We start from the raw sequence: 27,829 nt of genomic DNA, 5'->3' as shown, positions 1-27,829 counted from the left end.
AGGACGCAGTGTCTCGTTCCCTACTCAGGGAACCATGGTTACATAAGTAACCTGAGATGATTTCTGCCCCCATATCTTGAATTTTGTGATCATTCTAAATGCATTTTAATCAACTGAATCATGCAGTGAAAGAACGCGCACTGGTCTAAACTACTAGACTTCCTGCCTTAGCTAAAATTTAGCTAACTTACACGGTAGCTCTCTCATGAGTCATGGATGTTAGCAAGACAAATTAACTATATTTGCCTTTTGTCTTTTGGATAATTAGCTGTGAATTTCGAGGCACAGGTAGCTAAGTCTTTCGTTTATCACCACTCACCTCCACACCAAGACAAACAAAACTGGAAAGGGAGGGAGGGCTTCACTTCTGCTGCTCTCTGCCTGTCAGTGATGTGCATGTGGCGATCAATGTGTGCTAACGTTACAGTGCTCCGCGGAGACACGGAGGGGAGAAAGTCTCAACATTTCCCGACCCGACCTGATATATATATATATTTTTTTTTTGTTTGACAGGGAAAGTGGTGCGCAAACAGAAACATACTCACGCGCACATATATACATATATTAATTTATTTTAAAAAAATAATAAAAAAACACTTTCTCTCGAGGAAGAAAAAGGGCAAGTGCTCAAGCCCCCTTTGATGTCTGTGTGCACGTGCCTGATGTGCTGTAACACATGAAAACTACAGGGTTAAAAACAATCAGCAAATACTTTGGGACAGTTTAAGAGTAACATTCTGCGCACAGCCCACAGGTGCAAAATTGGTCGAAAACCCACCAGCTGCTTGAGGAAAAGATTATATTAGAGTAGTAAATCGCTTAAAGGAAAGCAAACATGGCCAGCTGAGATCAAACAACAGCGAGGGCCTTGCTGACTTACAAAGCAAGAGCTTAAGGAGGCCAAGAGACTAAAGGTTACTTTGTCAGAAGGCTAAAGTCTTTTATTTAGTCCCCATTTTGTTTTCAGACAAATACCAGCCCTTTTTACAAAGCTTGAAATGAGCACACGCTCAGCTAGACAGCCACAAAGGTATTTCCTTTGAAATTCAGAGCTTGGGCATAATACTCTGGTGTACGTGCTACTCGATCAGTAAGGTAAACATGCAATTCACAGTCTGTTCCCAGGCCAGACGGTCTCATTCACATCAAAGAAAAAAAACAGTCTATGTTGGACTGGGCAGAATTGTGATATATACAGTGTGCGGCCATCAGTGGGCAGGACTGTTTTCCGTTATTTACACTAGCAATGAAGAAACGTGGAGTAATGCGAAAAATACAGAGTGGAATGTGCCCCAAACAAGTCAAGACGAGGAATAACGTGTTATTAAGGGGTGTTGTTAGGCACAATTGTTTGGTTGTTTACGGTTGCCAAGCAAAGGTGCAAGGATTCAACTGATGTGCAGAACTATTTTACGATGCTTTAAATGTGGCGAAATATAGTTTAATATAGTTCCTATTTTTAAATCCTGTACCTCAGTGTTCAAAGCTAGTTTTGGATTGACGCCAGAAATTTTAAAATATATTTACAAAAATTAGATGAAGTACATTTAATTTGCAAAGTTATGGGTCTATTTTGTTTCAAGTTTGGGGTCAATTTATTAAGGATATTTTTTTTATATTACAGAAATTAATACTTTTCAGAAACTTTTATTCCACAAGGATGCATTTAATTGATCAAAAGTGACAGTAAAAATATTTATATTGTTAAAAAATATCTATTTAAAAAAAAAAAAGTAGAAAATAAAAATAGTAAGCAGCCCAACTGTTTTAAACATTGATAATAATCAGAAAGGTTTCTTGAGAATAGAATGATTTCTGAAGGTTCATGTGACACTGACGACTGGAGGAATGGCTGCTGAAAATTCAGCTTTGCCATCAAGGGAATAAATGACATTTCAAAATATATTAACATAGAAAATAGTTCTTTTATATTGCAATATTATTTCACAATATTACTGTTTTTACAGATTTTTAATCAAATAAATGCAGCCTTGGCGAGAATAAGATACTTCTTTTCAAAAACATAAAAAGTACACTAAAATTATAAGTATATTAAATCATTAAATGTGCACCTGTTTAAACTATATTACAGGTGCTTAGTGAACAAGAAATAAAGCGTGTTAAACTGTTTCGTTTATTTACCCCATTGTGTTTAGGCAGTGCATTATAAGCAAAGACAACAGGAATGGTATAAAATTAATTATGCATGAAAAAAATGTGGACCACATTGTACATCATATTGTATTTCAAACAACGTCTCGAGTTACATTTTTGCAGATGCACAGGAGCGAGACTTCATGTAAGGTGGAGCGACTAAAAGAAAAATACTAAAAAAGAGATTTGGAGGATCTGCTCACACACACACACACACACACACACACCCCACCCTCCACACCACACCAAAAAAAAAAAAACAATTTCAGTAATTAACTCTGAGTACACAAAAGGGGGTTGATTTCAGTGGCAATGCTATGTGATTAACCACTAATGCTTTTAAAAGCACCATGCAGGGAGGAGAAAAGGCAAGAAAAGAACCACCTCGGGGTAAACACACGTCCATAGAGCTCTGGGCAGATCCAGAGCAAGAGAAAGATCGAGACGAAAAACAGCAGCTTGTCATCTGTTCCCACCAAACTACAGGCCCACATCCCTCTAATCCAGGGAATTCTGAAAAGATGAACTCATTCCTCCACAGCACTCCTGCCAGACCCTTTAACCAGAGAGGGAAAGAGACGAGAGAGAGAGAGAGAGAGCGAGAGAGAGAGAGAGATGGAGAGGGAGTCTGAGTCTCTTATCCTGTGCCAAGGATTAGATTCCCTCCAGCTATTAGACTGTACCACTGTGCTGACAAGCGGAGGGGGAGAAAGACAGAGGGTGTTTATGTGAGCAGGAGAAACAGAACGAGAGAGCACAGTGAAGTTTTATGGTGGACAGAATTCATCTTTTGACGCCACTCTTGACAGGCCTGGGCATTCTTCTTCTCACTGGGGTCAGAGAGGGAAGCTGGAATTACGTTTGCCTGGACCAGGGGAAAAAGTGAAACATAAACAATACCGCCGTACTTCCCTCCCTCCGGCCTCTCTTTGGTACAGCTCTGATTTTTTAGACAACTATCACTACAGGGCGACTTACAACACACTAACGGGCCACATTTAGGCTGGCGTCTGTACTATCTCTGCCATCAAAGACTGCTTTATCAGCCAGACACACTAGCTGGGGCAGCACTCTCACACAGATGGGTTTCTTTCTCTTTCACCCGCTCTCATTTTCTTCCCTTCACTTCATTAATTTTAGAGTTTTTACCGTTTTCTCAGGCTCCTTATTTCCATTGCTGGGCTAATAAGGCAGCAAAAGTGAAAGCAATGCAGTCATGCTGAGAGAATAACTCTCTATTCCATTTCTGTAAGAGGGAACTATTGGATTAAAGACACCAGGAAAACTAAAGTCGACTGGCTAACATAAAAATATGAATATGGCTAATTTATATATATATATATATATATATATATGTAATATGTATGTATGTATAGGCCTATGTATGTATGTTTGTACACACACACACACAATTATATATTTTCATCTGTAATATGTTGCAACGCTCAACTCCAAAAAAACACACTGCAAATAAACAACTGTGACACAACAGGACTAGACATAAATGAAATGCTGAACATAAATGAAACATAATTTTTCATGATTAGTTCATTGCAGCAACCACAATTATATTCATTATTCAAAAACTTGTGCACCTCTATATTTAACCCAAAAAGGGGTTATGCAATCTTTTATAAAAATACAGATAAACAGAATTCACAGACTAAATTTACAGAGTGCATGCAGATTGCACTGCAAATGGCAAGCGTGTATTTTAATCCCTTCACTATGGCTCTATAGTGTTAATGATGACTTGGTCAAATGTGCGTAAGATTCACACCTCAGACCCATATAAAGCACAGCTTAGCTAGTCAGATTCACTGACGGCCGCTGCTGCCCTGCCTCTCAGGATTCCTTAACACTCACTAGTGTTGACATTTCAACACATGGGCCATCTGAGCCCAGAGCAACAAATGAACGAGTATGCGGTCTCCCCAGGTCAGATCACTGGGCTTCTGCTGTGATTTCCACAGCTGAGTCAAACGGTGCGAAGACCCACAGATCTGTGTACTGATCTCCACAGGTGAGACTTAGCCAGAAGGACTGGGGGATCCAAACTGAATTCCTTTACCATGAGAACAGACGGGCCAGTGTGAAGGACATACTCCCAGAAATACAGACCATCTACTGCTTGCTCGCAACATCACAATGTTGCTGCTTCTATATGGGAATGTTGGATAGAATATTGGTTCGTGTTTGAGTGTGAATGTTTAGCACTTTCAAGGTGCAAATAGCAGATTAAAGGTGATTCTGCACAGTATTTAAGAAGTCATGAAAATATCCATTACTTATGCCATAAAGATCTGATGAACTATGAAACCCTTTCACTAAGTACTTATCTGTCATTTAGTCAACACTTTTATCCAAAGCAAATTACAGTACACTTATTACAGGGACATTCCAAAATCTTGGAGTTAAAATCGTAGAAATTTAATTACTAAGTTACACCACTCTGTAAAAATCAACTCTTTCAAACAATACAAACTACTCTGCCTATATTTTCACTGGATCAACCACAATAAATAAATAACTAAATATTTCTTATATTTGTATGTGTGTTTATGTAAAAATATATATTTTTATAATTAATAACTGCATAAAAAACTAATTACAATGATTTAAAATTACTTTTACTTTTTTTTTTTTTGCAACAGTAGCTCTCAAAATGATACCACTCTAATGTAATTCCATGAGAGTTAAAACCAATCCCAATTTTGCTGAAAAACACCGGCATACAATTATTTATGATTTGATCACATGTCAGTCTCACAATTTTTACATGTATTTGGAGACATATTTAAAACAGCAGAATTCACAACAATATTCAATAGAGACAACCAAATGAGTATGTTGCAAGACACATGCATGATCAATGAACATATAACATACTGACAACCAGCAGTGGTCCAATAGGGCAAATGACAGTCCCATTTTCGCAAAACTCTTTTCCTCTGCTTCCAGTGCCATCCTTATTGTTATTCAAGGAATAGAGATACAAAAACAGGGACATCTATTATTCAAACGATTATGATCTGTTAAGTGTAACTTATCAGAAATCCAGACTTTGATCGCTGCAAATATTGCTGTCATAAAAGATATTAGACTTACATTAATGGGAAATGGGCTCTGGTAGCTGAATGTTACACAGCAGGTACAGTTTCAGAGCAGGGAGCCAGGCCAGCGGTTGAGACAGTTCTTGATCTCAGGTTAATTTAAGGCGAAAGCTGTGTATTTGGATACAGCTCATCTGCAAGGTGATGGACACATACTCAGCTCAGATGATGGCATGCTATTGATCGGCCCAATGGATCATAAACACTCAAGTGAATGCATCCTGACAGCCATGTTTCGCCTTCTGTTTCAGTCACAAAAGCTTGAAGTCATGCAAGTGCTGGGTAGCTACACAGCTGCTTTCTAAAACAAAGCAAATTGTTTATGTTCCCCCATTAAAAATGCACAAGCAAGCACTTCTAATACTTTGTGAGGTATCAAATCTGTCAACATAGATGAAAGGACAGTTTAATGCTCTAGGGCTTGGCGATATATACAGCAATATTAAATTAACATGTTTTAATGTAAGTTACCTAAAGAAATTAAGAGTTTTACAAATATTAAATGAGTACTGGTGTTTATCACTATGTGTTGTTGCATAAGTGCATATAAATAAAATGTAAATGATTTAATTACAGTCATTCCTGCCTTACTTTTTATTTGAAAAACTATTTTTATTAGAATTCACATTATATATTTTGATTTTACTTCATAACAGTGGCTGTTAAAAACATAAAAACAAAAATATTGATTAATGTATCAAATATCATCTAAATGAAAATTATTCACATATAATTATCTAACTAAAACAAATTTACCCAGATTTAAAAGGCTTACTTTAGAACAGCTTGTTAGGTAGGAAAGAGACAAAGCAAGAGAGACAAAGACACAGAAAGACTGAAATAGCCAAGAGCCATTGACATAACCTTGAGGCACACCAGTACCATATACTTTAATAGACACTCCCCCCAGACATATTTACCTCAAAATACCACTAAAATCCATGAAATACCCCACAATAAGAAGAAGTGAATAGGCTTGTTTGCTGTGGGTTTTCCAAGTCCTCAATAAGGGCCACTGAGGTATGGCATAAACTCCCCATTGAGGGCTGTAATTGCATTTAGAAAGAGAGACCAAACTCTGGACACAGAGCAAATGCATCCAGTTAGTGCAGATCAACTTAGTGTTCCTCTTGCTCTCCGGTGCTTACAAATCCCGTTTTGTGTCTCTGAGGGAGTCTTTTGTTCCACGCTTAGATTGACCAACAGGGCAAACTAAAACAGGTACAGTGTTCCTCGTCATACCACTAATCACATCAGAGAATGTGCTGTGGCTAAGTGAGTGAAAGAGTGAGTGATTGCAGTTTGATCGCCAGGCCTGTCTCTCTTGCTACAGTGGGTACGGAAAGTATTCAGACCCCCTTAAATTTTTCACTCTTTGTTATATTGCAGCCATTTGCTAAAATCATTTAAGTTAATTTTTTTTTGAGCATCTCTGGAGAGACCTAAAAATGGCTGTCCACCAACGTTTACCGTCCAACCTGACAGAACTGGAGAGGATTTGCAAGGAGGAATGGCAGAGGATCCCCAAATCCAGGTGTGAAAGACTTGTTGCATCTTTCCCAAAAAGACTCATGGCTGTATTAGATCAAATGGGTGCTTCTACTAAATACTGAGCATTTTTCAGTTTTTCTTTTTTAATAAATCTGCAAAGATGTCAACAATTCTGTGTTTTTCTGTCAATATGGGGTGCTGTGTATACATTAATGAGGAAAAAAAATTAACTTAAATGATTTTAGCAAATGGCTGCAATATAACAAAGAGTGAAAAATTTAAGGGGGTCTGAATACTTTCCGTACCCACTGTATATCTCTATCTCTCTTTCCTTATCTGTTTTGCAGTCATTAGCATGAGGATCAAGGACTCTTAAATGTTAAGAAAAACAGACAGCTTCTTCTTTAGTCACTAGAATAAGTTGACTATTTTTCAATACCTGGGTACTACTTGGTGAAATATTTTGTAAGAGTGTAAGAGTCAAAAATTAATTAGATGTCACATCTGCCAATGGCAACTGAATTGAGAAAACATTTTTGCAATGTATGTTTATTTAAAAAAAAATACACATTATATATATATAGAGAGAGAGAATACTAATGAATTTACTATGTTATTATTTTGTGTATCTGCTTTTAAAAACGCTATTTTTTGTCACTGCAATTTAGGGGTGTTGCAATATACTGGTATAAACAATCATTGTAATATATATATATATATATATATATATAAAAAAGAAAAAAAATATATATATATATATATATATAAGAAAAAAATTCTAGATCAGAGGCGTTTAACTTCTGTGAGAGTATAATTTTGTGAGCTCAGCTCCCTCTGACTGGCATGCGTATCCTGCCCGGTTATTCTGAATAATATTTCCATAATTTTGAGCAGCAAACACAAGAGGGAAAAAAACAACTCTCCTTACAGTGTTCTGGAAAAATCAGAAAATTTGCCAGTGCCAATATGAGTTAGCCTGACAAGTGTGCACTGCCTTCAACCCCTTTGATTGTGGCACCCGTTTCTAAAAACAAGAGAACATCATCACTGCTTGGCCAAACTTGTGGAAAGAAAGAAAGAAAAAAAGGAAGAAACAAAACTGAGAAATTACACATTAAATAGTAAAAAAAAAAAAAATGCTTTGTGACAAATGTACCCAGTGTGAGAATAACATTATGTCAGAAAATTACTCACACCTAGAAGATGTACACAAAACTGAAAGGAATAATTCCTGATAATTCATCAGGAATAAATCACAAAGAAAGAATGATGGTGAGTAAATCTGAGTGAACCAAACATTTAAAGAATAGTGCTCCATTATGCCCCACACATTTTGTCAGTTTCTCCATGAACACTCTGTGTCTCTCTCTTAATGAAGGTTAACGTGAGGATGTCGGACTCCATGGGCCCCTGCAGTTAATCCACACAGTGCATTCTGCAGGCCAGAGGAATGCGTTAGCTCTCCCAGTTTTAAAAATACTGAATGCCATAGGTCCCTACACAACTGTCAATGTTCCTCTGGGGAGGAAGGGGGAAAACATTCTTCATTTTATTTTAGCTAGGCAATCAAACCACAGGCCTAAATCACCGCTTGTCCATCCCGGTGCCAGGCGCAGGAATTTATTATTACCGGGGAACCTAAACTGGTTGGAAAATAAAAACAGCTTTTGCATCTACTGCCACCTTTTTTGCCGGCTACATTCTGGGCACAGGCCAGTTGACACCAAAAGCAAAAGCTTTTACGGTGACAGTTTGAGTATTGTTCCCCCTTCCGCAGCCTTGAGCGGAGGCTTGCTAAAACACTAAACTAACAGTTGGACATTCCATACATTTTTAATGGCATGGCTGCCTCTTTATTTGTTTCCCTAACCCCGTGGCCCGGACTGAATGAATGGCTCTATTGGAGGAGGCAGGCAGGCGCAGCGGCATGCAGGGTGGAGGGAGAAGAGAGATGGGCTGCCCCAGCCTTCCCAGAGCACATTGCAGGACTCAATAACTCACTCATTACTGGTGGGGGTGGGCTCAGTGAGGAAATGATTACCTGTACAAATGGTCTGCATTTTTACACAAACTCTACTCTCTTTTGAAATGGACAGACACATTGATCATATATTGGATGATAAATAAGCATGCTTTATGTCACAGTGTAAGCATGGCAAATAAAATAAAATTTAATTAAATAAACTGTGACTGCATTTTGGTGCTTTCAGTTGATGCCTAGGTCTAAGCTCGCATTGGACTAAAAGAATATGCCTGGCTGAAATTAAAGTCACACCCAAAAGAAAGAGCTCTTATCATACTGCCAATAGTGACTCAAGCAGTCATTCTTGATATTGATTTTGTGAAATACGTGATATCACAACAATACAGCAAATACATTCTTTGGAGAAACAATATCTCTGCTTCTCCAAAATGCTTCACATCTTGAAATATTTACATCAGTCAAACAATGTGGTGAGAAAAAATGAAATGGAATCTAATATCCCTAAAATCCAAGTCCAATTCCTCACTGAGAAGGCCAAGCTGTCTGCGCTCACACAAATAAACCTACTGACAAAAACAAAAACTTGATACAGTCTCAGCGAGACATAAACAAATATGCATACTGTATCTTTTTCTGAATCTATTGTGACATACAATATAGGTGGGCGACTAATTCAGCCATCTGCTATTGGATGATGAACATTTGTTTGCCTTGTTTATGTGTGTTATGTAAGGGGAAGAGGAAGTCGGTCATTTAGGACAGGAACACACGCTCAAGGAAAGCTGTATGGTATAGCCATGACGGCACAGTACTGCCTGTGTTATATTTACATGCTGTGCATCTCTCCGTCAAAATAAAAAACATGAACTCAACTTGAAATCAAATGAATGCAACACAGATACATGTAGTCTCACAAACATATATAAATGCACGTCCTAACCCATCACCTCCAGGCCATTTAAAGGATTTGCTACTGATGATTCAAACGCGAGTTTTGGGCAGTGTAGAGTGTTGTTTGTCATTTCTCCGATCACAAACGCAGACAGGGTTTTATGTTTACGTGGCGCGATGCAATGCAACGCAACGCAACGCGTAAAAAGACAGTATAAGTCATTATAATCAATAATTATGTCCCCACTGGATGCAACAAATGCCTCGTTTGTAATGGGTTTTAATGTTTTTGTCTCGTCGCTCCGGCCGGGACACGGCACCAACAGTATGGTGAGGGGCGTAACGTTTCCATCACACGCTTGAGGTATTCAGCCAATCACAACGCACTGGATAGCTGGCCAATCACAGCACACCTCGCTTTTTCAGACCGATGAGCTTTGTAAAAATCGACACGTTTCAAAAAGGCGGGGCATAGAGGAGAAACAATAATGTACAGTATGTGGAAAATAATGTGTTTTTTTAACTTTAAACCGCATAAACACATTTCATTACACCAAATACACAAAATAATGTTCTTTTTAGCAGCATCATATGACCCCTTTAAAGGAAAAGTTTATCATTTATTCACCCTCATGTCATGAACATGATGGGAAGTTTGAATCAATGTTATTTTAATATAATTTAGATACTATTACAGTTATTAATGTTTTGAATTATCTTTTATATTTTCATTTTCATTTTAGTTGCATTTTTAGGAATTCAGAATTATTATTTTTTAATATTTCTAAAGATTTTTTTTTTATTTCAACCTAAACATTTTTCATTCAGTTGCTAAGCCAAAATTTCTAATTTTGGTTTAGTTTAAGTTTAAGTAATGACAATACTGGTTTGAACATGCAGAAGTGCAAAAAAAAAAAAAAAAGTAATCGTTTGGCTTCAGAGAACAGAATATAGAGCATAATTTTTTGGCAATTTTTTATGATGCCATTATGCTTTTTTTAAGCTTGACTGTTCCTGGTCACTACTTGTTCTCATTGTATAGAAAAGATCAGCATAAACATTCTTTCAAATTTCTCTTTTTGTTTTGTTCTTCTAAGTCATACTTTTTTGGCATGACATGAGGGTAAATAAAAGATGACAAAACTATAATGAAGATTTAAGAATTGACAACTAAAAGAATTAGAAACTCAGTCTAGATATTTCAGGCATGTGCGAGCCAGCAAATAAATTGAGGGGAAGACATCACATGCCTTTTTAAGGCTGTTCAAAATCTATGGATGCAATCAAATCAGTGGTAATCAGCACGCCGTCACATGCTTCGATTACTTTGTTTAATTGTTGGCCGACCAGATGCCCTTTTCATGCACTGTAGAAATGAGGTCAGATCAGACCTAGACAAACTGGCATGTGTGTATATCAAAAAAACAAAAAATGTCTGTTTGTGATTTTCTGATAGGGAGAGTATGTGATTATGCATGTGTCAGACTATCAGTCAAAACAAAACACTGGCCTGTAAGACGACAGTTTTATGAAAACAAAGACAAGAAGCTGTACTATCAATACTGGGATCAACCAGTGGCTCCTTGTGCAAGCGATGCTACCTGTTTAGATCAGTTCGGATTCAGCACCTTTCATACTTCATGACGCATACCCTTTTTCCACTGAAATTGTATAGATCGGTAGATCTCTGAATTTGCCCACATTGCCGTTCAGCTGAGAATCAATGATAACTGAATGTGCTTTTACATAACCAACTCACAAACCAATATAGCACATTGTAGTGTTTGTTTATTAATTATTAATTTAAATATATAAAATATATAAAGATTTCATATTTCAATTAACATACAAATTATTTAAATTATTTAAAATGGGGAAAAATAAATGTCTTGGATTTAGTCCAGTGAATGAGCACCTTGCCACATATTCAGATAATAATGGGATTGATCTAGTTTTTCACCATCAAATTTGTGTTTTTAGTTGTTCTTAAATTGTAAACTGTAGACATTAGAGACATTATCCCACACCCTGGCTTCTGATGTTTAATGGGTTTAATGGGCTAAGCGGAGCCAGAATAGATCCAGATTGGACACCAACACCAGTTACCAACACTAACACTCTGTTGATGGAAAAGGGGATTCGGTTTACAGTCACAATGCTGATCAGTTTGGTAAAGTCCATTACAGTTGAATGAGACTGTCACTGATTTCCATTTTTTAGACATACAGCACTGATAGGCCACACATAGGGATGCCAGCCTGGCTGTGGTCTACTCTCCAAAAACAGGGAGGGCAGTGTAAATATCACAAAGCACCAGGAGTGAACCCAGAGTAAAATTACAGATCACCAAACCATTCCTCTATACCTGACTGAGCCTTTCCTCCTCCTCGGGCCACAACAGCACTCGATGAACTTACCCGCACAGCCATCTAACCGCCTTTCCTACATTCTCAAGGAAAAATAAACACAACATACAAAACACAATTGCACCACAGTGTTCCTCAGTGGGACGTGGAGTCTCTCTCACAGTGATGACACAACTTCAGTAAGTTCTCACTGTGATTGTGACATCTCAGTGTAAGAACGCACACGCATGAAAACACATTGGATTTGCTTCCTTTTCCTCATATGGTGACAAATTCCAGGGGGCTTATTAGGGTGCATCTCTCAGCTGTAGCACATCTATGGCTGGTCAGAGAATGATTTATAAACAGCCACTGTTTTGTGCAGCCCTGCCGGCCTTCCACTCCACATCTGTCAGATCCCTCATCATAAAGACTAATAATCACTGGAAAAACAATTCTACTGCTCTGCAGCAGGGATGTGCGTCATTCAGAATCCAGTTGAGATCTTTAAATTCCAATTCAACTGCTGAATTACTAGCAAATAGGAAATTAAAGTAGAATTTAAATGAATTGAAATGGATATGGATATTGAATGGAACAACTTGCATATAAGATAGATAGATAGATAGATAGATAGATAGATAGTTTCATTTAATGCTCCAGTATGGAAAAACATTTGAGAGAATACAATTATCTGTTTTACATGAACTACAAACAAAAATAAAAAATCAAATTCAATGTCCTGTGAGTGTATCCAATTCAATTCAAATTACAACTCATGAATCATGACAAAATTGTGCCCAACCTCATGATCATGCTGACATTCTCAGTGAGCATCAGAGGATGAGGAGACCATCTCCCAATACAGGGGCTTGTGAACCCAAAGATCGTAAAAACCCCAATACAGAGAGCAAACACAAACTCACAGGCATACAGTTATACAGGAAGCAATGAGACCTACTTCAAAGAACATAATTCTGATCTCCACACGGTCACAACAAGGAGTGAGGAAACAGGTGGGCTGCATTACAACCCAGTCACAGCTACAGAATGTGAGTGGAACCACACATGCACACACAATGTTTTTACAGACACACATGTAGCACATCACGACCACATGTTTCGACGGCCATGCTTTGAAAACATAGCAAACACCGCTGACACAGTGTAGACATAAACTGACAAACACATTTGCTTTTAAACAAGAAACTGCGGGTGAAATGCCAAACTATAGACATCCAAATACAAACAACACAAGCAGACAGAGATGTACCCAAACACGGGAGCGCAGACATCTCAGACACCAACACAAACACATAGAAATGCAAATATTCAGATGGATTCCAGGGCGTACAAAAAAAAACAGTCATGCACAAACTCGCAAAACTGCTAAATACATGCAGAAAAGCTTACAGAAACTCAAAAAAGATTTGAGCTGAAAATCCTAACGCAGTGTGCTTCAAACAAACTCATTGAGGTAGCAAGACATCAAAGATCTATTACATAAATGGCCTCAGATCTCGAGCATCCACAGACTGTCTTTCAAACAAAGCCGCCAAATTCTCTAAAATCTCGCCCTTGGGCGGCAAGGAGTTTTCATAAGACTCATTGAGATGTGTTCTGTTACTATTGTCAAACAGAGTGGATGAGTGTTCAGAACAGGAGTTACACTCGTCCAGGGGGCTGCAATCTGCTCCCCTCCCACATTTGGCCCCCCGGCCTCACTTTCAAGAGCTTTACTAGTTCCTGCATGTGGGTGGGGTGGGATAAGGGACTCAGGGTGGGCGGATGGCCATATGTATGAACGCTTTTAGATTTTAGATCCGTTTCCTTTCTTTCTTTACAGGTAGCATAAAGGAAAGGGATGAAATTCCATCGGTGGCCCTCTCCAAATCTACATACCTTATGTTTGGTGATTTGGAGAGGGTCACCTATGGAATTTTAACAATTTCAGCTACAGACATTTTAGAGAGCTGCCAATGCAATGCTTCACACCAAATTATTATAAGCCGTACTGAAAAAGACCTGCATATGATGTGTTTTGAATGCTTAACTAGCAAGATTTCCTTGTATGGAGACACTGTATTAAAATTCTTAAATTTTTTTAAATTCTAAATGAATTTAGGCATCACAACCTTATAATGTATAGTATGAAAAATGAATATTAATTTCCTAAAGATTACATTGAAAAGTGTAACTAAAATGTTTAAATGTTAAGTGAGTGGTAGATGATGGCAAAATAAATAGTTTTTAAATGTACAACTGAATTTAGCCATCACAGTATTATAATGTTCCGTAAAAAAAAATTTAAAAAATTCCAAAGATTAACATTTTTTAAAGCGATCTAAATGTAAGAAAGGGGACATGAGCATGCATATTTAAATATAAAAAAAAAAAAAACAATATTGATAAAATGTATTAAAAAAAAGAACAAAATTGTCCGATAACCAATATGGTACCATATGTGATATTTTTTTCTTTTATGTCAGTATATGACAATAATAAAACATATCTAGTTAAAAACGATCCTGCATGCAGGCTAAAAAGGCCTGATTATGAACCTACAAGCAAGTCATAGTTCACATGAACCCAATCCAGAGAAAAAAAATCTAAGCAAGCATTTGAAACATAATTTGTTTGCACAAGGAGTGTCGCCAGCCTGTGAAGTGGTGGTGACAGGGTGCATGAAGCCACAAGCTCAGGTAGCTCCTTCTGGGAAAGGGGGCGGATTGACCCGCTCTCTTTGAATGCTATTTCTAGCACTGCAAAGCAAGGCCTTAGCCTTTCTGTCTCTGCGGCCATGATCCTACGCATGCACAGTGCGGTTCCAGTTTAATGAGAGAAGCATGTTGATTTCATTCCATAAGAGGGGAGTGTTTCATCTCAAACCATGACACAAGACTGTTTCTCCTCTTTTTTCTCAGTGTGGCCCTTTCACAGCGACGGAAAAAAGTCTACTCCGGTCAAGATAGAGCTGTAAAGGCTGATATGTGCATTTGTGTGTGCGTGTTCCGATACGCGTCGTTGTGTGCAAAACGTATAACGTGACTCGGTGTGCTCGAGTGTGTGTGTGTCCCTGCGAGCTTGGATCTTATTACAGTTTGATCCCACTCAAATATTTCTGAAAGAAAACAGAGGAGGGGAGGCAGGCTCTATGGCCAGCCAACACGGCCCACTGAACCTCTGCTGGGCTCACAATGAGAGCTTTATCTCCACCGCACTCTCTCCAATCCTAATGGCCTTTAATGAGGAGGAGCAAAGCACAACATAAAAACCAAATTACCTGCAAAGTTTGCTCATTTATTCAAACACACTCCATGGGAACCCGCAGAACTTAGGACAGCGGAAGGTATGCCTAGCTGTTTTCTTTGCATTTTAGACTTTTACTGAGCACTTAACCCCTTCCTGGCCCTTAAAACGTATGCAAAACAATGTCACTGGAATATTCCTGCCAAACTTTGAGATTTGTATGACAACTAAAATGGAAAACACCCTCTGCATGCTCACTGCTCTCTTTCGCAGAAGGGAGGAAAATGTAAATATCTGGTGCAAGGTCACCATCACAGGCACGTAGCCTTTGTTTGAACAAAGATGTTACCACATGAGCTCTCCGGGACTGAAAATAACAGCAACAAGTCTGACAATGGTATCACAGGCCATGCTGACACGAAGATTCCAAACAAACGGAATTAAAACAGAGCAACTCAACATTTCAGAGCAGAAATATTTAAAATAAGAAAACTCACCTGAGAAGTCCCGTTGGGTGATGTTAGGCGAGCTGGCAGCCTCTGTTTCAGTGTAAGACAGTGTGGAATCTGACAGATCTGAGGAGATAAAGGATGTCATCTGGTTAGAGTTTGTTAGTTAGTTAGTTAGTTAGAAATTTCAACAATCATTTTAAATTCCTTTTTAATTTGATGATACAACTAGGAATGTTGAAAGTACAGCTACCAAGCAACATGCCATAGTTTTAATTTAAATTGTTAATATTTCTATTATATAAATACTTACATTACCATTCAAAAGTTTGGGGTCAGTAAGAATCTTTTTTAAAAAGAAATTAATACTTTTATTTATTTATAATGTTACAAAAGATTTCAATTTCAAATAAATGCTGTTCTTGTGAACTTTTGATTAATTAAAAAATTCTGAAAAAAAGAAATATCATGGTTTCCACATAAATCTTAATTTTCAAATGTTTCTTGAGCACCAAATCAGAAAATTACATTGATTTCTGAAAGACCATATGCCACTGAAGACCGGAGTGTTGGCTGCTGAAAATTCACCTTTGCCATCAAAGGAAAGAATAAATATTTTTAGAAGAATAAACAGTTATTTTAAATTGTTATAATATTTATAATATTACTTTTCATCAGATAAATGCAGCCTTGGTGAGCATAAGAGACTTCATTCTAAATAAATAAATCTTACCGACCCCAAACTTTGAATGGTAGTGTATATAACATTTTTACATAGAAATCTCATTGGTACTGGTATCAACAGCTGATATGTTGGTATTGAGCCAATCCAAGAAATAAATAAATGAGTTATCAGGCTGAGCTGCAAACCACCAAAGCATCAGTTCCAGATGGTACCCACTCTCCACCCCACCTCCTGTCAACAGTGTGTCCGATGTTGAGCTATGGTACCGAGAGGATATCCCAGCCCGGTGCCAGGCCCCAGCAACCCTCACAACAGACAGGGCCGAGCCTAGGCTGGCTCCAGATTGGCATGCTGAAAATGGGCCCACGGGATACTGGCTGCGACCTCCACTGGCTCTCAGTTGGTCACTGTGCCTAATTGCCACCATTAAAATTCTTCACGTTGTTCTACTTTTTGCTTCCCCTTTGGCTCTCCGTAAAGCCAGGGATTCAACCAGTGGGTGACAACTGATGGTACTGACTTATTTTGGCCAGGTTATTTTGTTACACAGATTATTTTATTACATTTGTCAGTAAATGATCTCTCATCATCTGTTCCCTCAGAATGTGCATGTACATTATCATTTACAATGACATCTTAAATAAATACATATTTATTCAGCAATTAGAGCTGTAGATATGTAAAACTTACCCAGTGGCTTGTGTTCTTCGCTGGGGGAAAGTCTTGAGTATGGAGGAGGGGGTGACTCTAAAATATAACAGCAATATGATTACAATTGGAATAGAAAAACACGGGGAAGTTAAATATAGATATATTGCTTAATCTGGACTGACTAGGTTGGGTCTGTGGCTCACAAAAAGAGCAATATATTAATGACAAGACACAATGTAGACGATATGTACAGTGGGTATAGAAAAGAATTACTCCCCTTTCAAATATTCACATTTTGTTGCTTTGCAGCATGAAATGAAGACGGACACAGTTTTTGTTTTATCCAGCTGTATTTACTCAGTGCAATTTATAACATCCAAGTGAAAGATATAACACCAACATGTCATAAAAAAAAAAAAACTGAATCACTGAGTTGGAAAAAGGATCACCCCCCTCCTAAATGACTTGTAAACTCAATCAAATTTAGCTAATCACTTTCTCGATGGCACACAAAGCCATTTGACTTTCAACTGTGATCAGCTGTAGTCATTTTGATTAGCTCAGCATGAAAAGAGCTTTCCTGGAGCATTTCAGTCCTTGGTAGTGCAACTGAAGCAAACAATCAACTATGGGTGGCAAGGCACTGTCAAAAGATCTCCGGGATGAAGTTGTGAATAGGCACAAGTCAGGGGATGGATACAAAAAAAAAATGTCAAAGGCTTTATCAGTGCCTAGAAGCCCAGTGAAGTCTATGATGGATGAAAGAGCCAGGAGGAAAATGGTCAAAGAGTCTCCCAAGAGGCCTACAGCAACTCTGAAGCAGTTGCAGGAATTTATGACAAAGAGTGGTCATTGTGTGCATGTGACAACAATATCACAAATTCTCCACAAATGTGGCTTGTATGGGAGGGTTGCAAAAAAAATAATAATAATATTAATATGTTTAATTTATATAGCGCCTTTCCCAAGCTCAAGGACGCTGTACAAAAGCAGTAACACAATAGACAGTTGATTCAAATAATCATAAACAGTCATTTCACAATCAATTAATCAAATTAAGTGGACAGTAGACATTTGGCCAGTCCGGGGATAGACATGATTGCAGTTACATATCATGGTACAATTACAAAAAAAAGCCACTCCTCAAGAAAGGCCACATGCAGTCACGACTGAACTTTACCAAAACACACCTTGAAGATTCTGAGGCAGATGAGATTTAAACTGAATTATTTGGCCTCAACACCAAACGATATGTCTGGCGGAAATCCAATGCAGCTCACCATCCAAATAACACCATTCCTACAGTAAAGCATGGAGGTTATAATATCCTGTTATGGGGTGTTTCTGCAGAAGGGACTGGAGCACTTGTCAGGATAGAAGGAAAAATGAATGGGACAAATACCTTCAAATTCTTGAGGAAAATACCAGCTTCATCACTGTGTCTGTCACGCGACTCTGTTCCCCTTTTGGGCTCTGTCTTTACGTTTATTTTGAAAGATGAAGCTCGCGATTATGGTAAGGGGCGTTACATTTCCGGTTACATTACACTTGCGGTGTTCGGCCAATCCCAATACACTGGGTCAGCTGGCCAATCAGAGCAGACTGTGCTTGTCGGAAGGAGGGACTTTGTAGAAAACGAAGCGTTTGAGAGAGGCGGGGCATAGAGGACCTACAATAATGTACAGTATTTGAAAAATAATGTGTTTTTTGAACATTAAAGCATGTCAACATATTCTGTTACACCAAATACACAAAATAATGATCTTTAAAAAAGCATCATATGACCCCTTTAAAGCAAAAAGGTGGTTCAACAAAATACTCACACAAGGGGGTGATTCTTTTTCCTACTCAGTGATTCTGGGTTTTTTGTTTTTTTCCTGACATGTTGGTGTTATATCTTTCACTTGGATGTTATAAGTTGCACTGAGTAAATACAACTGGATAAAACAAAAACTGTGTCCGTCTTCATTTCAGGCAGCAAAGCAACAAAATGTGATTATTTTAAAGGGGGTGATTCTTTTCTATGCCCACTGTATAATCTTGTCTACAGCACTGTAGAAAATGTATAGGTCCATATGGTATCTGTATACACAAAACTGTGCAGATAGTGCCCAATTTCTGCAAAATTATAATGCTTTGAGATCAATGAGAGCGTACTACTCCTAGTTCTGGTTAACACATTTTCCCATGTTAACACCATTACCGAGTTAAATTTTTTCAGTTTTTTTCTCAAAATCACTGGAGAAAAAAAGTCTGCAGATTCCATCTTGGTCTTTTTATTTGCTATACAGGTAGGTACCGCATGTTACCTCAACATGTTGCAACAAATATTAGAGTTGAAAAATCTAAATCCAAAATAATAGCAGCTCAGTGTAATACTTTAATTTTCTATTGAGTTTGTAAGCTAACAAAACACCAAATACCTTTTTTAAATAGTAGATTAAAACACATTGGATTAAAAAGAAAACATTTATCATTGATTTTGGGTAAGCATATAACATGAAAATATTTTAAACACCAACATACACAATAATAGTGAGTTAAATAATTATTTTAAATAAATTATTATATATACACAAACATTTTATTTTTTATCTATCAAAAACTCGTCTAGTAACAAAGGAAAGCATTAAAACTTCGAGGACACAAAGGAAAAAAGTATCTGGATAAGTAATGACCTCGCCTTTTGCTCGTGGGGGAAAAATAAAAGCATAATGTGGACTGTCTCTTTAAGAGTGGCGGCAGTAATTGCCAGGATCCTAAACTCAGTCACTCAGATACACAGCGAGTCAGTCTGGCGCCAGTTGTATGCAAACTGTATATTACCGCCACTCCTTCACCTAAATAGCATGAGGGGTCCTCCTTAGGGGAAAAAAGCGACTTTTAAAGCGCAACTTGAAACTGATATCATTTCAAAGCGATAAAGTCTTGGCAAAAAGAAAGCGCGTTTTGTCCAAGTAAATCCTAAAATACTGTCATCTTAATCTATAGCTACAACAAAGCAAAATAAAAGTATTTATCGCTAAACACTGATAAACAAATCCATTAGTGAAAGAAAGTTTCTTTGTGAGCTCTTGATGCACTGAAATGTTTGCTCAAACAGTTTTACGTGATTATGCGCTCATAGACATTGGGCAACGTATGAACAATAGGATTTCTCACTTTAATGTCGTCTGTGAAAATTAACCTTGGGAAAAAAAACGTCAAAACCATTGATGGAGTTTGAAGATTAAGAGGGCTCTGTTCAATCGCATGAAATAAATACCATCTTCATGGGGACACGCTTGAGCGCCTGTGAGCTATGTGTGTCTCTACAGAGATCAGAGGGGGGAGAGAGGGGCTGCTGTCTCCCTCAAGCGTCTCTGCTCTGAGAAACTCCAATAAAACGCTGAGTAAAGAGTGTAATTGTCAGTTTGAAGCCTTGATTAAAATTATTTCTTAATATGCGAGGATTTATTATGGAAAAACTGATTTATAGGTTGCCAAGTGCCTCAGGTTGCCAATGTCCTCCTCACATATCATATGAATGCTAGGAATTCTAATCGTAACGTTAGTGCGTCAATCTGTGGGGTTTAACGAGGTAATCTGCTCGTTTGCGACTAAATATATCACAATAACATCCGAAATTTAGAAACTAACAAGTATTGGTCATTATGAGCCTTGTGTGAGGAAAGTAGCCAGCGGATAGCTATATTATAAGCTATTATTGCTAATGACTTGACTAAGGAAAAGATCGGAATGAAAACGTAGCCTATTTGCTTTCCTTAAAAAGCTTGGATTTAGATTTGAGATCTTTAAGGCCACACGGCCAGTGTTTACATGAAGTCAGACTCCAATTAATTTATCTAAATCAAATAAAAATAACTGTCCCAACCGTATTTCTATTTGAGACAATCATTTGGAGAATAACCCATGTATACCAGCAGATAATTAATAAACTAAGCAGTAGCCTAATTTAATCAAGGTCACACATGTTGTCTATTTGTCAATTCAGAAACCTGCATTAAAAACATTTTTAAAAACGTCATGCATTTTATATGCAATTATTTTGTTTGTATTTTACTTAAAGTTTCCTGGATATAGGGTAACAACTGTGATGGAAAATTATGAAGTAGTAGAAAATAAAAACAGAACAGTACAGAGCTGCTACATTGTGGACAATGTGCAAATTGCTATTCTTTAAGTCACTGATATCATTACTTAAGCTATTTCAAGCACTAAAGCGTATTTTGCTTACATTTAACCGTATTTCTTTTGACACTGAATTGGCTATCAATTGGAAATTATTCTTTGCTATTGCACACATTTTATCAATGGCATTATAGTATATGAATCACTGTAACAACAAAGCTTCAATGCATCTGTTAGTGGAACCCTGAGGAAAGCCCTTTGGCATAGCAGCAGGTTGAAAGTGAAGCCTAGCAATGAGAAAATCTAGTCAGTTCAGCTTTTAGACATATCCGTCAATGGGATCCTTGCTTACCTGGCCCACAGAGTCGGCTATAATGATATGGATTGCAGCACACTACCGGACCGTCCTGAGCTCCGAAGCTCTTGCACTCACAGAGCGCTTTAAGCTGGGCCGTGTGCTGCAGGTCTGACCACCGGTAAAGCTTACAGATGAGCAGCTGTGGAGGAGCCATGTGGCCGCCTAACCGCAACTCGGTCCGCGATACCATCACACAGTCGCTCGGCATCCCTCCTTTGGACTCCACGGCTTCCAACAAAGTATCCAAGGTTTTCTCCTTTAGCCTTTTTAATAGCGAATAGGTGGCGGTCTTGAGCTCCTGCTCCATGACGGAGCGAGGTTTCGTCTCCTGGCTCTCAAGAGGACCGGGGTCCCGAGAAGAACCAATGTTCCCCAGCACGAACTGGCACGAGCCTCGCTCCGGGCTTCTAGATCCAGAATGATGGTCCCGATCTTTAAATAAACAGCAAGTGACTGTTCTACAATCGCTGTCCTGCACAGACCGAGGGCTTCCCACCGTACACACCGTACCCCCATCTTGGTCCAAAACGCCCCCTGAGGTGCCACCACCGCTGCTTGCAGTGGGATTCCTCGTACACACTTGCCCATAGTCCACGCCAGGCGACCCGCTCGGGGTCATCGGTTTGAACTCCGTCTTGGGAATTTTCTCTGGGTTGGAGCCAAGCAGATCGTCTCGAGACCCCTCGCCGCTCTTGCCATATCCATCGCCCCCCTCTTTATCTGGAATCAATCGGCTTCTCCAGAGTCGCCGCACAAGACCTGAGCGTTTCGTCCTGAACATACGACACCTTGAAACTCTAGATGAGTTATTTACGTTCAGATCTCAGCGATTTGAAACTATTTCTGAGCTCGTGCAACATTAATGTTGGCCGAATGCCGTGCAGCGCGTGCACAGCCGAGCACCGTATATTGGTGGCAAAACCACATTAGTTTTGTAGGCACAATGTTATATTGCATTTAAAAAAAAAACAGAAAACATCAAACAACCACAAGGCTACACAGAAACGTATTCATTTTTGAAGAACGCTGTCAAGTAGCCTACATGTGAACAATGTTTGGAAAGTGGAGCTATACAGTGCGATACGTTTTAGTTTTTAAATGCACTACGGATTTGAACTACACCAAAGACATTTGTTGCCAAAATCCCATGCAAAAAGATACACTAGTCGCACGCTCTCAAATGTTTTCGGACTTTGAAACACATTCAAATCCACTCTTCAACAGCGGGTCTGGTGACATGAATGAAGCTGCTCCTCGGCGAATAAAATCCACAGACAATTCCTCACAGAATTCACCATTCCGGTTGTTTTCCACTATTCCAGCGCACTCTTTTTTGCGATCCCAAAATATCCTTGTGCGCGCGCCGGGATCAGAAAAGGAACAATCCGTGGACTTGTGTGCTCCTGGTTCCGTGTTCAGACCTGGTCAAACTGCAACCCAGATCTCTCTGTCTTTCTCCGTTTCTCTCCCTTTTTCCTTTTTTTTCTTCCCCTGTCACACACACATACGCACACACACAGGGCCCCCGAGGAGAGCGATGGAGCCATTGGCTGACTACCATCATGTGCTAGTCTAGACACTTTGGCGGCTCTGAGCTGCACTGATTGTTGCGCAAACAGGGTTTCAAGTTTCTTAACTCTTAAAGGCGTAACATCCATCTATTTCTTTTCTCAACATATATCCTAACTAAGATGATTGTTTATTCTAAGCAGAGGAAGAACTGCGAGTAAATTGGAACAAATGTAAAAATCCAAAAATTATTTAACAAACATTTTTCAAGATGATGTCAGAGCAGCTTTACTCTGGTCATAATTTTATTCGCAGTTTTATGGGTTTTCATGAGTCTACAGCGTACTTTTCTTTCTTTCTATTGTTTGTTTGTTTGTTTCTTTTTTTTAAATACAAAATGTAAGCTTAATCTGATAAGTTATATGCACAAGAACTTTTAACAGCAACTGCACTGCATAATATAACAAACCATTCAACGTCTTAAAAGGTGCACTCAAAGTTTTTTTCTATTTAATGGCCTCTTATTTCTTGCAAAATTAGCACTAGTTTGGACTTTATACTGACACCTATCGGTCTGGATGCATTAAGTTCACATGAAAAAAGATTACTGGGAAACAAGATTATCTTTGAACAGAGAGACTTCGCAGAGTGGTGACTATTGCACATTTGCACTCAACTTGCTATATTTTTGTATTTTTTATTGTTATGATTTGTAGTAGTGACTAATTAATTTGAATTTGAATTAATTTGATTCTACTCCATGTAGAATTCATTTAATTTATCTTCATTTTATTGCATTTATTTATATTATATGTACTTGAGAACTGCTCTACTTATTTTCTACATATCTTTCTGTCTTAAATAAGTAACTGCCAAGTTCCTTGTAACAGCACCTGTTTTAATACATCCATATCATATTCTGAAATAGTTTTTGTTATTGTGATGCAGAGTGTGCACTACCTGCACATGAGGAATTTTCAGTAGACGGGGAAGCTTGCAAATTCCATAGAATGACCTCATGAGATGCAAACGGCTCCCATTCAGGTGTGAATTCCAGCAATGGGTCATGCATAGACTGGTAGATGCAGCCCCTTCAAAAAAACTTAAATTTAGTAATATACCATCCTAATTAGCCTGGGGTGTAATACATTCATGCAAAAACAATACACCTTATTCTTTGACCTTTTGGTTCGATCCATTTCAATTTCAATGTAAGCTAAATCGTTCTACATGAAATAGCCAAAAAAACAGACAAAAAGATTTTTTTTTAAATGTCCAAATGTTCAAATCATCACTTTTCTGTGCCATTTCGTTCACTCGTGCACATAAAGGGTTAAAGACTTTGGCTAGAGTAGACCAGGCGGGGCGATGTCTCTCAATGTATTAAAGGGGTCATATGATGCTGCTAAAAAGAACATTATTTTGTGTATTTGGTGTAATGAAATGTGTTTATGCGGTTTAAAGTTCAAAAAACACATTATTTTCCACATACTGTACATCATTGTTTCTCCTCTATGCCCCGCCTTTTTGAAACGCGTCGATTTTTACAAAGCTCATCGGTCTGAAAAAGCGAGGTGTGCTGTGATTGGCCAGCTATCCAATGCGTTGTGATTGGCCGAATACCTCAAGCGTGAGACGGAAATGTTACGCCCCTCACCATACTGTTGGTGCCGTGTCCGGCCAGAGTGAGGAGACAAAAACATTAAAACCCATTACAAACGAGGCATTTGTTGCCCGACTGAGGAGTGGCCGGTTGGCATGGCGCTGCCTGTATTGCCTGCTCGATTCAGTGCATTCGCGAGTATTTCTGTGATATTCCTTGTTGTGAGATACTTATATGTTGTACATTGTGTTATTATTGAATATTAACCTTATCATTGTGTGTGCCCGTTTTAGGTAGGCGTGGTTAACTCTTAACTTTTATAAAGAATATCTCTTTGGTTTTGAGACTTTAGTGTTTGCAACTTTACAGATCTTCTTTATGCACCAAGAGCTTGTAACACTCCAAAGAGAAAGGAAAAATTGAAATCGCATCATATGACCCCTTTAACTTGCTCAAAGTAGCAAAAGTTCAGCAATAAACACTGCCGATTGGTTCCCCAACATTTATGACATGCCCCCGGAGACAGGGATTGGTTGGAAGAGGAAGAAAAACACAAATAGACGCGCCCACTGTTGTTACAATTGACAGTGAATGAAATACATTTCCCGGCAGCTTGCCAGAAAGCAGAGCACAGTATTTGACACGCTTATTCGGCAAGAAGCTATGTAAATACAGTCTTAACAATGGACTTGTGCTGACAGCCTTATTTATCAAATGATCAAGACTGAGGATGTGAAATTAAACTGTGTGGGAGGAGATCCAATCCAAACCATCCAATAAGGACTCCAAGCATCCCAAAATGAAAAATATTTGCCTACATCAAAACTATTTCAAGTAAGACATAAAAGCACACAAAAAAATAAAAATGATTATCATATTAAAACTGAAACTAATAAGTAATTTACTAGGTTTTTAACACTCATAATGAGATAAATTAAATTCTACACGGTAAAATAAGCAAAAAAATTGAAACTTTTTAAAATGAATGGTAATTTAAAAAACTGGACCTAAAAATACAGTTACAGTGTATTAAAGCTTTACAGCACATGTCATGTGTTTATACTAGCATACAGATTAAAATAATGCAATAAACATTCATTATAAAAGTATAAATTGCAATATTTTTCTTGATTTGAATATATGGTAAATATTGTGGCAGTTATATCTATTATTATTTTAAAATAATGAAAATTATATGTGTGCACGTCAATGTGACTAATACTGTACGTTTGGGTTGGTTGCTGATTAATTTTGATGATTTTTCATCTATTATTAGGTCAAAAAGAATTCTCTTTACGCCCATGTTAAACTGACTTGCTATAACTTTTGAAATGTGCAAGTATGTGTTGACTGAAAAGTAATGTAAATATTTTAATGTAAAAAAAATAATGAAGATTATATATATATACAATTTTCATTTTTTACATTAAAATGAACATTTCTTGCAGTGTAGATTTACAACTCTATCAATACATATACTTGTACATTTAAAAAGTTATAGTAAGTCAGTTTAACATGGGCGTAAAGAGCACACTTTTTAAAATATAAATAAATGAAAAATCATCAGATTTAATCATCAACCAACCCAAATGTCCGGTATTAGTCACACACTGAATTGCACACACACACACACACACCTGTCCTCTCCCTCTGCGAGTAAGAGTAGTGTTTGCTTGTGTGTAAGCGGGAATCAGATTTCCCTGGCGGGTTCATGGAGGTTAGAGAGAGAGTGCATGGAGCCCCTCATGCCTGCTCCGTATTAGAGGCACCTGTTGCAAATACATTCTCTTTTGTAAGTTAATCACATGTCAGACAGGGCAAAGAAAACTGTTATTGCAGCACTGCGCTCCATGTTCAATCATTCTCACACTTTCCTGAAAAATCTGTGAAAGCCCCACTCGTGGTATAACAGTGCTAATAGTAGCCACTCACCCACCTGTCCTTTCACAGCTAGTAGTTTAGCTAGACTATCTGAAACACGTCACTATTTTTTGAATTACTGTTTATTTGGTACGTTTTTTTATATTGTTTCTTTTTGACCATATCGTACAATAACATGCCTTTAGGATGTTCTATGATAAATGAGTTGTGACTTCATTCACTGGCTATTGATATATACTAATGTGGTTAAAATAAAATAAAAATTACCCTAGGCAATGTTTTACCATTCGAGCATCATAATAAAACGTTTTTATAAGTAAAAGTATGAAATGAGTTTACTCTGTTGACCCTAATGTTTGCTGCATATGTGAAAATGTGTAAGAAAAGAGCTCTTCAAAGAGGAGGAGGTAATTGAGTCAGAAGGCTGAAAACAGGGCCCAGCTGTTCACACAAACTGTCCCCCTGCTCCGCTCTTCTCTATGTGACCAGAAAAGCAGACTGTCCACACCACTGGAGACCCCGGGGTAATAATCCAGTGGTCACGCCAGCTTGGTACAGCACTGACACTTCAGAGGGAGAGAATAACAAATCAAATTAAACACAACCGAGAGATACGTGCAGTCAAAAGCCCCAGGAATCAGGAAGAAAAGTGGTATCTGGAGAGAGGTATCTGAGATATTAATGTCCTTACTATTATGGCGCAGTTGAAATATACACTTTCTTTGATCAGTTACAGGGAGTTCTTCTCGCGTCAGACTGAAGATGGCAAGAGTTGCACAAATGTCTCATACTGGACTAGTCAGTTACTGAAGAGTTGCTTTGAACATTTAGTCCTGCCAGCAGTAATGTTGCATGAAATGAGCTGTTCGTATGACACTTTAAAATATATCAGATGCATTACAATGTATCTCTTCAAATGCAAGGTTAGTTTTGAACATTTAAACTTTGTGATGGTCAAAAATAGGAAAAAGAACAAAAGAGAGAGAGTGAGAGATGGAGAATTAGGCTATTCCTTAATGAAAAGGATGATCCAACAAAAGCAATGAATTAAAAGAAGGAAGAAGAAGGAATATATATATTATATATTAACTTTATTATCTTTAATAGTATTAGTACCTTTACTAATATTAGTAATATTCCTGACATATATCCAGTGCAATACAGTATAATAATTAAAAAACACACATTTCTGGTTTGGGTACTAGAGCCTTACTGATGTTCCTGTGGGGGTACCTAAGACAAAAATGGTTTGGAAACATTAGAGTGCATGGAAGACCATATGAAGAAAATCAGTGGAGAAAGAGAGTACATGCAACAAAACAATAAAATGCACCA

General features: G+C 38.0%; 1 protein-coding gene across 1 annotated transcript in view; it reads right to left on the bottom strand.

The window, feature by feature from the left end:
* The window catches only part of LOC107718312 (mothers against decapentaplegic homolog 6-like), a 29,936-nt gene extending 6,957 nt beyond the window's left edge, over positions 1–22,979 (bottom strand). The window contains exons 1-3 of the mRNA XM_016525338.1: positions 21,496–22,979; positions 17,052–17,108; positions 15,725–15,802 (exon numbers count right to left, since the gene is read on the bottom strand). Of these exons, the coding sequence (XP_016380824.1) occupies positions 15,725–15,802; positions 17,052–17,108; positions 21,496–22,282 (922 nt within the window). The 5' untranslated portion in view covers positions 22,283–22,979. The remainder of the gene's footprint in view (positions 1–15,724; positions 15,803–17,051; positions 17,109–21,495) is intronic.
* Positions 22,980–27,829: the final 4,850 nt, after the last annotated feature.

The sequence above is a fragment of the Sinocyclocheilus rhinocerous genome, unplaced genomic scaffold (assembly GCF_001515625.1).
Source record: "Sinocyclocheilus rhinocerous isolate Xijiao unplaced genomic scaffold, SAMN03320098_v1.1 scaffold3136, whole genome shotgun sequence".
NCBI lineage: Eukaryota > Metazoa > Chordata > Actinopteri > Cypriniformes > Cyprinidae > Sinocyclocheilus > Sinocyclocheilus rhinocerous.
Note: the sequence above shows the minus strand (reverse complement) of the source record. Positions and strands in the feature narration are given on the sequence as shown.